The sequence below is a fragment of the Aplidium turbinatum genome, chromosome 6, assembly GCF_918807975.1.
Source record: "Aplidium turbinatum chromosome 6, kaAplTurb1.1, whole genome shotgun sequence".
NCBI lineage: Eukaryota > Metazoa > Chordata > Ascidiacea > Aplousobranchia > Polyclinidae > Aplidium > Aplidium turbinatum.
This window is the reverse complement of record NC_137477.1, coordinates 24651661-24668435: the sequence shown is the minus strand read 5'-3', so window position 1 is coordinate 24668435 and position 16775 is coordinate 24651661. Positions and strand designations below refer to the sequence as shown.

At 39.2% G+C, this 16775-nt stretch overlaps 2 protein-coding genes across 2 annotated transcripts in view; one reads left to right on the top strand and one right to left on the bottom strand.

The window, feature by feature from the left end:
• The first annotated feature begins 404 nt into the window (after positions 1 to 404).
• Positions 405 to 16775, top strand: part of LOC145772277 (chondroitin sulfate synthase 1-like) — a 28652-nt gene continuing 12281 nt past the window's right edge. Inside the window, exons 1-3 of the mRNA XM_082584143.1 lie at positions 405 to 1404; positions 1738 to 1864; positions 2689 to 2889. Coding sequence (XP_082440269.1) covers positions 437 to 1404; positions 1738 to 1864; positions 2689 to 2889 — 1296 coding nt within the window. The 5' untranslated portion in view covers positions 405 to 436. The remainder of the gene's footprint in view (positions 1405 to 1737; positions 1865 to 2688; positions 2890 to 16775) is intronic.
• Positions 10592 to 12203, bottom strand: LOC145771699 (uncharacterized). The gene is made up of 3 exons (XM_082583430.1): positions 12033 to 12203; positions 11048 to 11240; positions 10592 to 10730 (listed from the first exon to the last, which is right to left on the bottom strand). Exons 1-3 carry the CDS (start codon positions 12201 to 12203, stop codon positions 10708 to 10710), a joined length of 387 nt encoding a protein of 128 aa, XP_082439556.1. The 3' UTR covers positions 10592 to 10707.

The window sequence follows — 16775 nt, the reverse complement described above, 5'->3', positions numbered from 1 at the left end:
AATTTCATACAAGGGTTAATATCGTAGTTAAAGGACAAAACATGGCAATTATAAAATAATGTCAATTTGCATCTTCTTGTGGCAGTTTAATACTGTGCAATCTAAAGCAATGTTATACAGGTCAGGAAAGAAAATTAATCTATTTGAAAATGCTCGTTCAATTAAATAATCTCATCCGGCTTCATTGGAACTTCACGCTGTGACGTGGTTTATAAGCTTAATTGATCGTATAATCTGATCTCAGCATCGTAAACTAATCAATTCTCAATTCCTATCGTCGCAGGGCTTTCTAATTGCACGCCATGTTAGTGCAATTCCATAAAAACAATGCTTTGATTTTCTAAATTTAACGAGATCTTCAAACACTGTCCGTTTTGGTCACAAACGGAACAGACCTCGTGGAGAAACAAGTTGCGCTAGATATGGAATAGAAGTCATGACTTACAACCGCAATGTTGGTCCCCGGATCGGTTCCCACCGCCGAATGTTTAGCAGGCGTTCAGTTGCGGGTGTTATCATCGGGATGGTTCTCGGTTTCAATCTTGCTACTTGGTTTGTCGTCCCGACGCCGAGTCGCACTGACATTGAAATTGAAGTGATTGCGGGTGACAACAATAAACGTCATGGCAGCGTTTTCCCACAGCTGCGAGTGGAAGTCGCTCGTGTGAAAAGAGACAAAGAACTTAAGATCATCAAAGCTGGTAAAGATTGTGATCATAATGTAGTGGATTACAGTGATAACGGAAATAGAAATTGGAACAGTCAAAAACATCGCATAGAAGAGTCGAAACTTAAAAGAAACCAAGAGAATCAAGAAGAAAAGTTTAGCAATGAAGACAAAAGGAATTCAAAGGAAGGCAATCTTTATTTTTCTAATGATTTTGACATTGAAGCTGAGCGTATAAAACGGCAGAAAGAATTAGAAGTGTTTTATGAAAGTGATTTTGATACCGAAGAAAGTGAAGAAATTTCAAAAAACTCTGAACGTCTCGAAGATTTTCAATTTCCTGCAAATGCTCCAAAATATGTTGATTATGGTGATGAAGCATCCTTAGCTCCGAATCACCGAAGCGCTGCATTTTCACATGACGAAAACAATCTGAAAACCTCTAAGCATAGTGAACATGTGTTGCACACTAAAGGTAGAAGTCACTTTATTTACATTGGAGTTCTAACTGCTCAAAAATACTTGGGCACACGCGGTCGGGCTATAATGGATACATGGGCTAAGAACGTGCCTGGAAAAGTTGAGTTTTACGTCGGCGAAGGGGTGCGGAATGTTGAAGATGGGAAAGATCCCCTTCCTCTTGTGAAACTACCAACTGTCAATGATAATTCTTATCCTCCCCAAAAAAAAGCATTTCTTATGCTGAAACGTATGCACAAAGCTTATTTAAATTCAGGGTGAGTAATATCAATAACTCTTTTTTGTTATAACTGCTATCAGTAACGTTTGACCAGGGGGAGTCCAGTGGATACTTTTGAATTCAGGCCGGAATGATTTTAGGGGCCCATAATCTTTCCAAGGGATTCGAAAACATAAAGAAACCACGTGTATTCTTTGGATACACTGCATTTTTTGTAGACTTATGACTGGAGGCCCGAAGATCTCATTAGTACCGGGCCCAACATCCTCTTAACGGCCCTGACTGCTATGCGTGATTTTTAACTTTTGGTAAACTAAATGCTATGTAATATTTATTTTGTTAATGTTTAGAAAATACATACTGTTTCCAGGTATCAATGGTTTATGCGTGCTGATGATGATGCGTACATTAATACTGAAAAGCTGGAACTTTTTCTCAGGAAATTAAACAGCAGTAAACCAATTTTTCTTGGCCAAACTGGACTTGGTAATGCTGAGGTAAGAACACCTACTGTTGCCAGATGTCACTTCTGCAATTAATATATCGACGGGTGTGCTTGGTAGCTCATAGAACAAAATGTAACGCCGAGCTTGATACCTTATGCTATTATGGGACCACAGCAGAGCGACACTAACAAACCAGTTTAATTTTTTATATTTATTGCAACTCTTTATTCAATTCATTTGGTAATTTTTGTATTTTGTAGAGTTTCAATCTGGTCTTGCAACTTTTTGAACCTGGTGATGTAAAAGGCTATGCATTACATTGGTACTCTCCGTGAACTGTAAAGTAAAAATACAGCAATAATTTGTGATGCAAAACTTGAATGTGACGAGAAGGTTTTTCATAGCTCAAAGAACTGCAGCTTCGAGCTATGAAAAACCTTCTTGTCGCCATACAAATATTTCATTTAACTCTATAAATTTGAGATTTATCTTAATTAGGTAACTACACCTGAAAAATAATAAGTTAGAGTGGTGTGAAAAAAGCACTTTCATTTTCTGTTTTTAACCTTTATATATACAGAAAAATAATGTTCTCATCGTGCAGTTCAACGTAGTGCGGTGTGATTATAGTTTGACGTAACAGATTAGTAAATAGAGTGACATCACATCAATAGATACGGTACTGAAACTTTATATCGGACTGTGAGACTTGTCTAATCAAGCAATTCCGCACTTGAACTGCGGTTGGTTAAAACATTTTCTGCACACGACTCCACTATTCCAATCATTTCGAAGCAGATAAATAACAAGTCGTTGTTTCGATCATGAATTTCTCAATAACTTAGTTGAAATAAATGATCGGTTTTTGTTTTTAGGAGCGTGGCCGACTCAACTTGCCGCATGGTGATAATTACTGTATGGGAGGACCAGGTATGATTTTCAGCATGGAGGTACTTCGACGGGTAGGACCTCACATCCGGGATTGTGTGAAGCATCTCTACTCCTGGCATGAAGATGTTGAGCTGAGTAGGTGCATTCGTCGATTTGCTGGGGTCAATTGTGCATGGTCATATCAGGTATTACATTTTGTCTTCATTTGCCACAGCTATTGTTTAACATTATTTTATGTTACACGTATTAGAACAGTGGTTCCCAACACGTGTTTAAGGCGACCCATTTAAAAAAAATTCAATTCGGTAAAATCTTGCGACCCAAGCAAATTGTCGTAATATTTTAATCACCATGGCCTACAGGATTGCGTTGCAAACAAACACCACTACAAAAGCAGTAACTTTTTCCGAATATAATATGTTCATCAAATCACTAATGAGATAGCTGTGCTCGCTTGTTGTCAGTGATTTTTGAAATCGAGGCGTTATTTTGCTTGTCGGCCTCAACTTCCAGCTGGTTTCGCTGTTTAGTTTTTAATGCACACATGGCGCTAAATCCAGTCTCACAGCCAAGCTTTTGCAAATGGAATCCTTTTTTGAATCAAACTCCTTCAGGACACGACCTCATGACAACCATCGCGCTTCCGTGTGCAGCAGCAATGCTTGATAATCACAATCCATGTCAGTGTAAAAAAGACCAAAACAAACGCCGATTTAGTGGCCTTGCTTTGATGAAGTTTACACACTTCACAACATCATTCAACACTTCATGAAGCTCTTGAGACAGTTTTTTTTTGCAGCAAGGGCCTCTCTGTGGAGAAAGCGATGAGTCGATATAGCACTTGGGGCTTTAATTGTCTTTGATGCGTTTTACCACACTAGACTCGATGCCAGTACAACCTGCTGCACCATAGGTGAAAATACCAGCACATTTATCCCAAGGAATGGAATACTCCGTAAAAAAATCATCTTAAGGTTTGCATTTAAATAATAATAATTATAACAAAAATAAAAACAAAAACTGTTAAAAATTCTTGCACTACGAACATGCAACAAAGCTTTCCGATGTCTCGAGTCTCGACAAGAAACGCTTCATGACTTGTGTTTATATTTTCCAGTTTTGTGATCGATCTCTTCACGTTTTAAATTTTTTTATTGTTATTTTTTGCCCAAGATACAATATGCCTGAAAAACAAGCGACCCAAAAAATAATCAGGAGACCCATGCGTTGGGAACCACTGTATTAGAATAAGATTCTAGTAAAGTCAACCGAACGTTTTGGCGCATCGAATCGATCAAACTCGACTGTATCAAGAAAAACGTTTGCGGTATTCCTTGGCCAGTTAGTATTGTATTACAGTACCTAGTGAATGGAATAATTTCCCGGCAACAATATTTCAACAATCGAAAAGCTTCACTCTGTCAATCTCGGTAACCGGCCCTGCGTCAAGAGCCTCTACTAGTATGCGAAACTACCAAGAATAACCAATCAAGGCTTTGTCGGCCCAAGGATAAAGATTCAAAAACCAACCACCAACCGCAGCAGGTGCGGATCTATGGGGAGGCCAAGGGGCCCGGACCCCCCGAAATTTTGTGAGGAATTGTTGAATGGTTTAATATGCTTCTAAACAGCTGATATTAGTCCCACAGCGGACTTAACTTATCCCGGGGGAGGGGAATTATTTGTTGTTATTATTAAGGTTGAAATTATCCATTGATTGTACATTTTAATAGGAACATTTGTTGGAGCTGGCTCAGCTGAAACCAACGCTGAGCCAAATGACGTCAGTTGAAACAATCTCAAACCTGAATTGTTTTATAGTTTTTAGTCTTCATCATAGTTTCAATCCATTACCGTAGGCTATATGTCTGCAAACATACGAATATCAAATTGGTCATGTACACTGCATACAGGGTTTTAAACTAGATTTCAAGTTTACTTTGCATGCTTAGCAATTTTTATTCCAGCAAAATTGATTGATGAACATGGCTGTTTTAATGTCTATTTTATAGCATATCGTATATGTCGTAGTATCATTGTTCACAATGGCGTAGCCAAGGGGGGTTGGGGGTTACAACCCCCCCCTTTGGTACGCGTGTGACGTCACGATATTGAGAATGATGCTTTCAGTTTTTATGTCTCTAAAACAAAGTTTGCCTAATTTTAAGTGAAACTGCATTAAAAGAGCGAGTTTTGCCAATACCAAACATTCAAACATCTCAGCCAGGAATTAGCAACAAGAAAACATAGAGACTTAGCTTTATTAACGAAAAACTGCCGAAGAAAACATGATCTTATCCTTTTGCTATGCCACCGGACAGCACCATTTCACAAAAATATTTATACCCATATTTTTGTTGAAAATGCTCTCAGAATGCACCAAATTCAAAGTAATTTTTCAAAGTTTTCTGGAGGAAGCTCCCCAGACCCCCCGCCGCTGGGTGTCGCCTTTGGCGAACACACCGTCGGGCGTCGCCCGCTGGCCGTCAAAACCCCCCAAATTCCTGGCTACGCCACTGATTGTTCATATCTGTTTTATATTTTTCTTTCTTTTTAATTCATTTTCTAATTTTCTGCCCCCCCCCCCCAAAAAAAAAACTCCTACATCCGCGCCTGAACCACAGTATAGTTTGTTGTTGCAAAGGTGTGTATCCAAATTTTTAGAATTGAAGGCTAATCGTGACAAAATTCACAGATGCAAGCATTTGCCACCACAATTAAGCGTTCATCGTCGGCTGCAGTGAACATGTGCTACGTAGGCTGTGATGCAACTAAAGTCCGACCTTAAACTCTTCGCCGTGTCTGACATGCTCTTCGTAAGAACACTCAATGTAAATAATTATTAAGGTCCCATCCGATTGAGTTGCTTTCACAAATTGTTGTATCGCATTCGTAGGCTATGTTCACAAATATTTTGAAATATTTCAATCCGTTTCGACGCAAAATTCCTTTGTGTTGATTTTGTCTCAAACTATTTTTTTGAAAAGAATTTCGTTTCGGTTTAACTTGGCTTAACTCAGAATTTAACCCATGCTTCATTAAAGAAAGTTTTTATCTTTGCACATTTTCTGAGAAAACAGTTACCTAATGCCATATAAGTTAGCATAAAAACTATGAAATTGCAAACTTATGCAAAAACAGCTTTTCCGGTTACCTCAGTTTTATTTAGGCTACTGTGCAAAATCCTTTTTTTTTGAAATTGTGGAGAGGCGATAACCAATCAACTTGCATTTTGATAAGTAAAACTAAAACAGATAGAAAACATTAAAAAGTACTTAAAACATTATTTTTTGAGCCAGTCAAAGCGCTTGATTGGTTTAATGAAACCTCTTTTAATGTGATGTTACATCAAGATCAATTTTCAAAAACACAAAAAAGTTTACAGCAAGACAACTATAGGTTAGTTATCAAAACCGATGTCATGTCAATGTAGGTCTACATTGTATTGTATATCCGAAGGAAAGAAGAAATTAACTTTCCCAAAATTTGCAAACTTTGAGTTGTTTTTGTTGAAATCTCACCTTTGTCATTACCATGAAAAAGTTTGCAAACCACTTTTGCTTGTCTGCTTTTGGCGTCTTTTAAACTCTGCGATCTTTATCGTCCATCCACCTCAAAATACCAGGTCTAAGGTCATTGAAACGTCATGTAAACGTAGCCTTAAAGTGCAACTGCACGATTGAATTAACATTGGCTAGAATCCATTGCCAAGGCATCCGGTACGGGTTGAAAAACTCACTTTCTTACAATTGAGGCCCACAGCCAAAAAACAGACCTTTTTTCTACGCTCTCTAGCGCTTCTCTCTCACGCTACCTGGAAGTGGCAAACTCGTCTACGCCACCTAGTGATATGACGTCACGTCTAGTCGAACTTAGTAGACTACACTAGACGAGATAGGCTTGGATGCTAGTGAATACGCAAATTTATAAGGCATCTTTAGGCTAATGAAGACTCATCTTTCAGCCAGCATATTATACAAATTTAGTTGTTAATGCTTGTGGGCCAGGAGTGGTCTGCGAAGCCCATCACCGAAGGCTAGTTTTGTAGATTGGAACAGGCAAACTTAGTTATATCGAAAAGATTTTGTATTGTACAATAATGAGCTGATAACGCTTCAACCGATAACGCTTCAAGATTCATTGTGGCTGTTTTCTGAACCCAGCATAATCTCCATCGTCGCTAGGGTATTTTCTGCGGATAAAAGAGACAATGCATGATGGCAGCACGACTCTGTTCGACTTGCCCAGAACTTCTCCATCCAACAGCCACTTGAGCACGTGCCTATAAGCGACCAGCCATAATTGCCTGAGAGATATAACAGCTTCGTTTAAGTATGAATGGAATAATTACACAACTAGCTCTTGAAAGGCTGTTGAACAGTAAACAAGATTACTCACTCATTTGACGACTTTCCATTGCGTCATCTGGGCTTGTCATATTTTTCCCAATTCTTTCTATCAACCCTGAAGAAGGTTTGTAGGACTGCTGGATTGACCACTTGGTCATTGACCAGTGCATGGAAGTAGTCGTCCAACACAGTGATGCAAGAGGTGCTCTCCGTCATGCCATTGAGCACCCTTACACACTGCCCGATGTCATGGCAGCAAACACATTCCTCCGCACCCAACACAACGTTTTAAATGTTTGGCTCAGAACCAGGGTCGGATTTAGCTGATGGGGGCCCGGGGCACTTTTAGATGGGGGCCCCCGTGCAAAAACATTTTTTGCGCCTACGGCGCGAAAAGCCGCTTCTACGTCTACAGTAGTTTTAATCCAGTACTGCACTGCACAACATTTTGCAGAAACTTCAAAGGCTGAAAGAAAAAATAATAATCACAAAATCACATTTTTTCCACGTAGGGGGCCCGGGGCACCTGCACCCTCTGCCCCCCCCTAAATCCGGGCATGCTCAGAACTACAATAATCTAAGAAACGAAGTTGCTAGAGAAATGTTTTGTTGTAAAAGTTCATTTTTTCAAGAGATACATTTGAACGAAAGACTTGAAACTTACAAGAATGTCACATAACATTGGTTACGACGTACCGTACCTCAGCTTTGGTCGGTCCCTTAACCAACAATCTCGATGGACAAGACAACAGACCTGGCTTATTTTTTCAAGCTCGATCTTGCAAAGAGCCTATACTACTTGCCTTCACATAAAAAGCACGTGCAACAAGATCGAAGCAGCAAAAAAAACCTCCTTCCTCTAGGACGAAGACAACGAAAGGACTTGCAAAACCGATAGTTGCTTCGAGCCTTCGAGGTCTGTCTAGAAGTGACGTCACAATCCGATGTGTTGCGTAATACAATCCGCCATTGCTGGAACGTGGCCAAAAATACAAGAGCGAGAAAAACCAGGGTTTTGATAATTTTTATTGAGATAAATATGACCTTATTTATAAGCATAAATATAAGGTCGAGATTGATATTTATAGATTGAAACATGCTCTTTCAGATAAATTGCTGTCAAAGTCATCGTGCAGTTGCACTTTAAATGCGACCAAGCACAACAGCTAAAATATTATATTCACCAAAGAAAAAACGAAACTGACGACAAAAAAGAAATCTGCTTTGTGTTTTGTATGCGCTATTTATTATTCGGTTATAAACACTTATTTTATCACTGCGAATTTTGCAGTTTATCACTGCACAAAATGGCTATCACTGAAGAAAGTTTTTTTACGTACTAAAAGTGAACATTATTGAAAAAAAATTGTCTTTTCAAAAGAATGTAGGTTTCTCCAAACGGAGTTTGTTGCTAATAGCTCTATTTTAGTGAGAGCCTGAGAGACTTGTGAGTTTGTTCGAGGAAATTGCAAATGTACTTGCAGTGCAAGTGCTTGCACGCTGAACAGGTTGTTGGGAGAAAGTTGCATTGGTGAGTTTTGTGTGAACAAGAAGCGTCTTCTTTTGAAACGTCAACCATGGCAGACCAATTTATCCATATTTATTATTGTTCAAACGATTGAATCAGATCAATGCAAAAATAGCTCAACGTACGTACTGCTGCAGCAGACTGAACGTATTTTGGTTGTTGTATCTTTAGACTCGGATGTGAAATAAAATATCTAACAAAGACAAATACCCAACTAACAACATAATAGCGGGGAGAATTTCTAAATTCTTTCAATTGCCACCTGAAAACGAATACGTGTGAACATTTCAGTGCGTGTCTTGTATCTTCAAATCGGCGTGACGCAATACAAAAACTGCTTGTTTTTCTCATTTCAAAACGTTTTTGTGACACAAAAAAGAATTCTAACCTTTGTGGTTGCTTCAAGCAACGTTTGAAGTTGTTGTAAATCTTCGGATTTAGATATATCCGTCTAAGCGGAAGTAGACTAATCGAAAAGTAAACTGATGAAACGCCAATTGTGACAACCAGTAACTATCAAATTTCGTTTAAACTCAATAACAAAGTGGTTGTTTCAAAGTGCGTTTCTATGAATTATTTCCTATTCAGTTCACACAAAAAAACAACAAAATTAAAATGGATGTTAGACAAAATTGTCCAATTTGAGAATCTTAAAGGGCCATGCATGGCCACCTAAAGATACGGCCTGATTTGTCACATTTTGCAGAAATTTCCTGGTTTTTCTAACTTTGGGCGAACGTTTAAATAAATTGTTCTAAAAATTAGATTTTTACGCTTTCTTTATTCTTTTCCCCAGATGACACAATAAGTTTTAACATCTTCACATGTTGAAAAACAAAGAAAATTTGATTTCGAAGATTTTAGTCAGACTGTTAATTTTCAATAACAGTCTGATTTTGCGTTTTTCAACTTACTTTTTCTCATTTGCTACTGCTTCCCCAAGGCAACAAAATTTTTTTATGTCATTAGGAAACCGCAAGAAGTAACAACATCTCAAAAAATAACAGTCAAACACTAGCAGTAGCTGTAATCAAAATCTGCAAAATGTGACAAATCAGGCCACATCTCCAGGTGGCCATGGGCCATGCAAGTCCAAATTGTACTTTGCGATTTTTTTGTTTGTATGTGTTCTCATCATCATCATTTTGTTCCTTCCTCGTATGGAGGGTTGGATACAATGCGCCATTGTTCTCGACCATGAGCTGTGCGTACTGCACATTCATAAGTTAATTTTGTCCATTTTGTGATGTTTGTTGTCCAAATCATTCTTGGTCTGCCTTTACTTCTTTTACCGTTTATCTTCCCTTCTATTAATGATCTTTGTAATGAATTTTGCCTTATTGTGTGTCCGAAATACTTCAATTTTCTTCTTTTGACTGTTTGTAAGAGCATTTTGCTTGAATTGAATTTGGAGAGTACTTCATCGTTAGTGATCTTTTGTTTCCATGAAATTTTTAACATTTATAAAGGGTTGTCGTTAAAATTTTCCCAAAATTTGATTGCGTTTCCTTTGTAGGGCCGTTTTTGTTTGCTCTATAGTTGTTGGCGGCGCGCACTGAACCGTGCGATAATCACGTGTGACGTCATAAGAGTACAAGCTGATTTGTGTTCGCGTAAGATCAACGCGGTAAGATGCACTGTAAGCGGTTGTTTGTAGTGACGTTTCCAACAAATACAATGAAGTATTTATGTCGATTGTAAGCGGCTCAGAAGTTGATAAAATGAACACTGAAAGCAACTACCTTTCGACAAGTACCATATTAGTTTGTAAAGAACTAGGAAGGTTCTCTCAAGACCTCTAGTATAGCTTACTGTACATGTACAAAATTCACTCTCTCTCTGTGCACACGGAAAAGCTTTTCTCAAAGCAGACTTTGTATTGTGACTTTATTTCAAATCAGGGCACTTAAACCCAACGTATTCGTTTTTGTCACTTGAAAACTTCGATCTAATGGCCGAAACGACGCATGAAGTCAGAGGCACACGGATTGATCTTCCAAGATAACCCCAGATCCACCGAACAAACTGTCTGTGGGAAATGTGCTTATCATCATCATCACCATTATCAGCCATTGTTGTTCCACTGCAGGATGAAGGCCTTCCCCATATCTTTATAATTTTGTCTGTCATTGCAATGTGCTTATAGCATCTGTAAAAACAACTTTTGGTTATATTTACTCTTATATCTCCAAAATCCCAATAAAATAAAAACCATCAGTCAGCTACCAGTATTGCATAAAGGCGGAATGGCCCGTTTCGGTGAGTCCGATTCGGTGAGTCCGATCCCTTAACGGGGGATTTTTTCAATTTTTTTTTTAAATTATCGGGTACCGTAACCTTATTATCATTGCCGTTTTAGGATTAGGGGTTAGGGTTAGAGGTTAGGAACTCACCGAATCGGACTCACCGAATAGTAGCAGACCCGCATAAAGTAGCAGTCACATTCATCGTGAATTTTAACTGTACCTTTCGCAACATGCCAGACATCAAACACATGTTCAACTTCTGGCTTGTGATCCCGCATATATGCAATGATTTGTGGATGGCGGTCAGCAATGAAAAGTTTCACCCGCACATCAAAGCCACATCTCTTAACGAAATCCATACATTTAACTAGCCCAGCCTTTTCCATCGCATTGCAGCAACCACATACATTGCTCTGCAACAACATTAAACATATCAGTTTTGCACAATCTGTTTTTATCTACTCTTAGCGGCAAACGCTATGGCCGCGAGTGTTGTATGTGCCGATTCGATGGAAGATGGCTATTGGCTATGGCCGCAAAATTTTCTTGACTTGGCAATGGAAAGCATGTACATTGTACAGCCAAATACAACTTGTATCGTTTCAGTGAATTTCCTATAGGTTCTGCTATCTTTCAGAAATTCAGATAATACGAAACCAAGGAAGATTCCAGAAATATTTTATAAAACTACGATACAACGTTTTATAGGCAGAGAAAACTTTTTCTCGAACCGTTGAAATCTTTCAGAAATAGCTTAGCATCAATAAATCATCATTACGTTGCTGCTTTCTGGGCGAAGTTGGCCTGTTTACGAGCAGTTTTGAGAAAAGTATGTTCACACTGAAACGATCATTTATTAGGTTTAAATGAACTAAGAAACGAAGTAGGCTACATATGCAAAACACAAGCCAATAATATAAAACGAACAAAGTAAGTCAATCTCACAGGATCAGAACTTAAAGTACGGTAACAAAAAGTCTCTTTAACTGAACACTGCAAGAAAATCTCTCATTTTCACATTGATTCAACGTCTGCAGACGTTGAATCAATGTAAAAATGAGAGATTTTGTTGTCTGGGCATAACGTACAAACATACGTAAAATAAACCTAAATTTGTTACAAGACACACTGGTTTTTCAATAGTCATGTAAATAGAAGCTGGATTTGCTAGCTAAAGTATAAAATGTACTGGCTGAAGTCCATACCTGAAGAAGTTGCAAATCCACTATTTTATTTAATCTTGTGTCCATGATCGTGTAGGTGCCGTACTTCCCACAATGTCCAGGAGAATCTACCCTTCCATCTCCCGCTAACATGAGGTCACCACCATCACCTTCCAATTGTTGAAGTACAGTATTCTGCTCTTCTCGCCACATGCGATAAATAGTTGGTTGGACATGTTTTTTAGACAGGTTATAGAAGGTAGTAGTCGAAATACTCTGAGCATTCAGGTGGCAAGCATCATCAGTGTCTTGACGTACAATAAGCCGTTAGCAAAGATGGAACCCACAAGTAATAAATTTCCTGCTGGGATCTGTCCCATCATTGGCTGACTTGACCAGACTCTGGAATAGTTGCACTCAGGCATAGAGCAAACTTCTGCTATGGTTATGCATGTCCCACAACCAGCAACAGTTGCATTTGTAGCAGTTTGGCAGACTGGACAAATCTTGAACAATTCTATCAACTGTGTAGCAAATACAATGTACTTCTTCTCGTCAATTGGAGAAGTGTTTGATGAGGAACTGGAAGATCTAAACAGTGCAAGTGAACTGTTTTAGATTATTTTAGAGCAACACCAATGTATTGGTGCATGGCCGGTCGTTTGGTCGACAGTCATTTGGTCGACAGACATTTGGTCGACAGGACGTTTGGTCGACAGACATTTGGTCGACAGGACATTTGGGTTAGGGTTAGGGTTACAGTTAGGGTTAGTTAACCCTAACTCTAACCCTAAAATTAATCTTTCTGTCAACCAAATGTCTTGTCGACCGAACGTCCTGTCGACCAAATGTCTGTCGACCAAATGACTGTCGACCAAATGACCGGGTACCGTATTGGTGACAGCAAGCAATTAGCTCACTGCACAAAAACTTCTTATCAATGACATTATTTTAAAGAACAGATTGAGCCCTTCCGCTTACAGTATGTGTGTGTATCAGTAAGCATTCATAAAATATCTATAACAGATAACAGTATCATTGTTTACAAACTTACCCCAGCTTTTCACTAATCACTACGTTCATTGGTAGGGGTCTGCTACTATTCGGCGAGTTCCCTATTCGGCGAGAGCCTTTTTCGGCGAGTGCCCTATTCGGCGAGTTTTTGAAATTTTTTAAATAAAATTATCGGGCACCGTAGCCTAATTATAATTGCCGTTTTTATATCGTTTTAACGTCGCTAAACCTTGAAATCGTGCAGAAAGAAATAAAAGTAAAATGTTTGAACTACTAAATTAAAATTCGTCATGTCAGTTCAGTTGTTTTTATTTCTGGCCATCATATCAAAACAATACACGTCAACATAGCACAGGTAGAAGCGACAAAACGCGAACGTTATAGCGTGCTTGTGACCGAAGTAAGTTATTGAGTTGAAAGAAATTTGGCACGGTCGCAACACCTTCAGAAAAATTTAAGATATGAAGGAAAAATAAAAAAAATAAAATGTTACAAACAAAATAAATAAATCATGTTTATGTCTATATGATACTACTTTTGAATAGTTAAAATGATTAGTTTGGATCAACAAATGTGTGGCCTACAGCTTGGATTGAAAGGAAATTACTGGGTACCCTGGCCTAGTCATCCCGACCAGCAAACATTTGTTCCAAGAACCCAGTTAGCCTAACAGTTCATTTTTACATTGTTATAACAGAATGAAAAGGCTAACCAAATGTGTGGCTTATCGTTTTTACGTTGCTAAACGTTGAAATCGTGTAGAAAAGGGAGCTTTTGCTGATTAGGATACTTTGAAACTGAGAAACATTCACAGAAGCCCTTCGATTTGTTCCAAGAACCCAGTTAGCCTAATGTTAGTACAATGTAAAATTGAACTGTTAGGCGAACTGGGTTCTTGGAACAAATTTTTGCTGGTTGGGATAACTAGGCTACGGTACCCGATAATTTCCTTTCAATCCAAGCTGTAGGCCACACATTTGTTGATCCAAACTAATCAATCATTAGCCTACATGATTTATTTATTTTGTTTGTTACATTTTCTTTTTTTTTATTTTCCCTTCACGTTGTGTCGCTTCTACCTTTTTCTACACCTTTGCTATGATGACGTGTATTATTTTTGATATCATGATCAGAAATAAAAACAACTCTACTGACAGGACGAATTCAAGCACGTTTTAATGTTCGCGTTTTGTCACTTCTACCTTTGCTATGTTGACGCGCATTGTTTTTGATATGATGGTCAGAAATAAAAACAACTGAACTGACATGACGAACTTTAATTTAATAGTTCAAACATTTTACTTTTATTTTTTTCTGCAGGTTTAGCGACGTTAAAATGATGTAAAAACGGCAATTATAATTAGGCTACGGTGCCCGATAATTTTATTTTAAAAATTTCAAAAACTCGCCCAAAAAGGCTCTCGCCGAATAGGGAACTCGCCGAATCGGACTCGCCGAAACGGACTCGCCGAAACGGGCCATTCCGCATTGGTAGACACCTCCGAAAATGTATTTATTGAGAAATTTGGATCGTGCATTTCATTATCTTCAAAAGATATGTCTTGCAAAGCCATTCTTGCTTTTTTGGGAGTGGAAGTAAGGTAATCTGGTGGACTTCGTTTTCTTTCTTGCAAGTTGCAGGTCACACCTACAGATTGTGTTGATACCAGGGCATTCGCCTGAGTTGCTGCAATAAACATATTTCAAATCAAGCAAAGCAACTTTTACAGTATTATTTGACATCACTTCTCTTTCCAAAGCTTTTAAAATGTACACTACTGTTATTTCATAATATGTCATATTATAGAGTTAAAGTGTCTTACCTTTCGCCGCACTCCTTGGCTTCAAGGCAGCTTGGCATCCTTTTGATGAACAAACCCGAAAATCTAACACGTATTGTGTTGCTGCATCACAAGTAACCATTTCTGTTTGGCATGACACATTAGAATACCGGGACAACTATAAACAGAAGAACGCACAATAGCACATTACAACAACAGTAACAAATACCACATTTATATATTAAACATTACCATTGCATCTTCCTGCAATTCAGTGTGTTCAGCTTCTTCATTGTCAACACTAGTGCTGGCCAGTGGGTGCAACCTAATTCGTACCCTGAACCATTTGTACCCTGAAAAGATTGAGAGAAAAAATTAAAAAAGCCGAAGTCGCTGATCGGAGTTTCCGCAAACAAACAAACTGAAAAGATCGAGAGAAAAAATAGAACAAAGCCGAAGTCGCTGATCGCAGTTTCCGTTTTTCCGCAGACATTTTAAAATTTTCGGTAATGATCCTAAGAGTTTGCCGAAATCGCTGATCGCAGTTTCCGCAAACATTTTAAAAGGGTTAGGGTTGGGTTAGGGTTGATCGGGGTTTCTGCAAACATTTTAAAATTTCCAGTAATGATCCTAAGTAGAGATGTACCGATACCAATATTGTGGCCGATACCGATCCCGATACCGATATCACTTTTTTAGGCCGATACCGATACTGATACCGATATTTTGGCCGATACTTTGGTGTTACAAAAAGATGCAATTTTGGTATTTGCAAGGTATTATATCAAATGCTAAGTTTTACCTTATTTGCATAAAACTATTAAAAAAAGCTTTCAATTGGTATAATTTATTAAAGATTCAAGAATCCAATCTCAACCGCATTTTTGTGTCATAATAGTAGGTTTTAGTAATGAAAGGCCACCATAATTGAGGACTAGGGTATAAGGGAAGAAACATTACATCATAATTGGGGTTTCTGAAAAATTAAATAAAGTGTTTGCGCAAACTCTCCAAATAGGCTATCATAATTGATAATAAGATGTAAAATGTAAACCAAGTGATTTGTGTAGTCGTACAAAAACTATTCGACAAGTAATATGCAACCTAAGGGCGCTTGTCGTTTGGTTGAAAAGCTTTTGCCAGGCCAAGACCACCCAGGCAGCAAAAATGCACAATCCCGCATCGCCCCCACGCTGCTAAACGTCCAAAAAAACTATGCAACCCGGCTGCCCCCAGCAAGCCGGCTCCACCAGTCCGCGACCCAACTTCCACCCCTCGCTGCAACATACCCACCAAGCCCAAACAATTCCACGGCAGAACTAGCAGGCCCAACACGAAAGCAATGGGACCACGAATCCTCACCAAACCAATCAAAACAATCCTGCCGCGCCCAAGACGACAACCCCACCGCGAAGAAAGGAGCGCCCCTCCCGGCCACCAGCACAAGGCCGAGCACCCACCAGCACAGCGAGCAGCTGCGACCCGCCAACCACAACGGTGCAGCTTCCACACTAGCCATTTCAGTTCTTGTCGATATCAATTCTTACTGCAAAACGGCTGCCGAGAAACATATAGTTGATTGGATGGTCTAAATGGCTAGCGTGGAAGCCACACCGCTATGGCCAGCGAATTGCAACAGCCCGCCAAACCAGTGAGTGCCCAGCACCGCGCCGACAGCCGAGAAAAACGCTCCCCCCACAACGAGGCCGCCATCCCAGGTGCAACAAGACCACTTATTGACCAGCCCAGCGAGGACTCGCAGTCTCACCGCTCCCACCCACTCCGCCACGACATTGCCCAAGCTTGGCGAGTCCACCATAACTAAATGCGGAAACCAAATCACAAACCGACAGAACCAGCCCACCAAAAAGAACCAAGTTACACGGGTCCCCCAAACGTCCAGCAACGCAAAAACGATGCAAAATTATACACATTTCCGCCACCTGGGCAGTCCTGGCCTGGTTTTATCCTCTGTTGAGAGTAAAAAAGA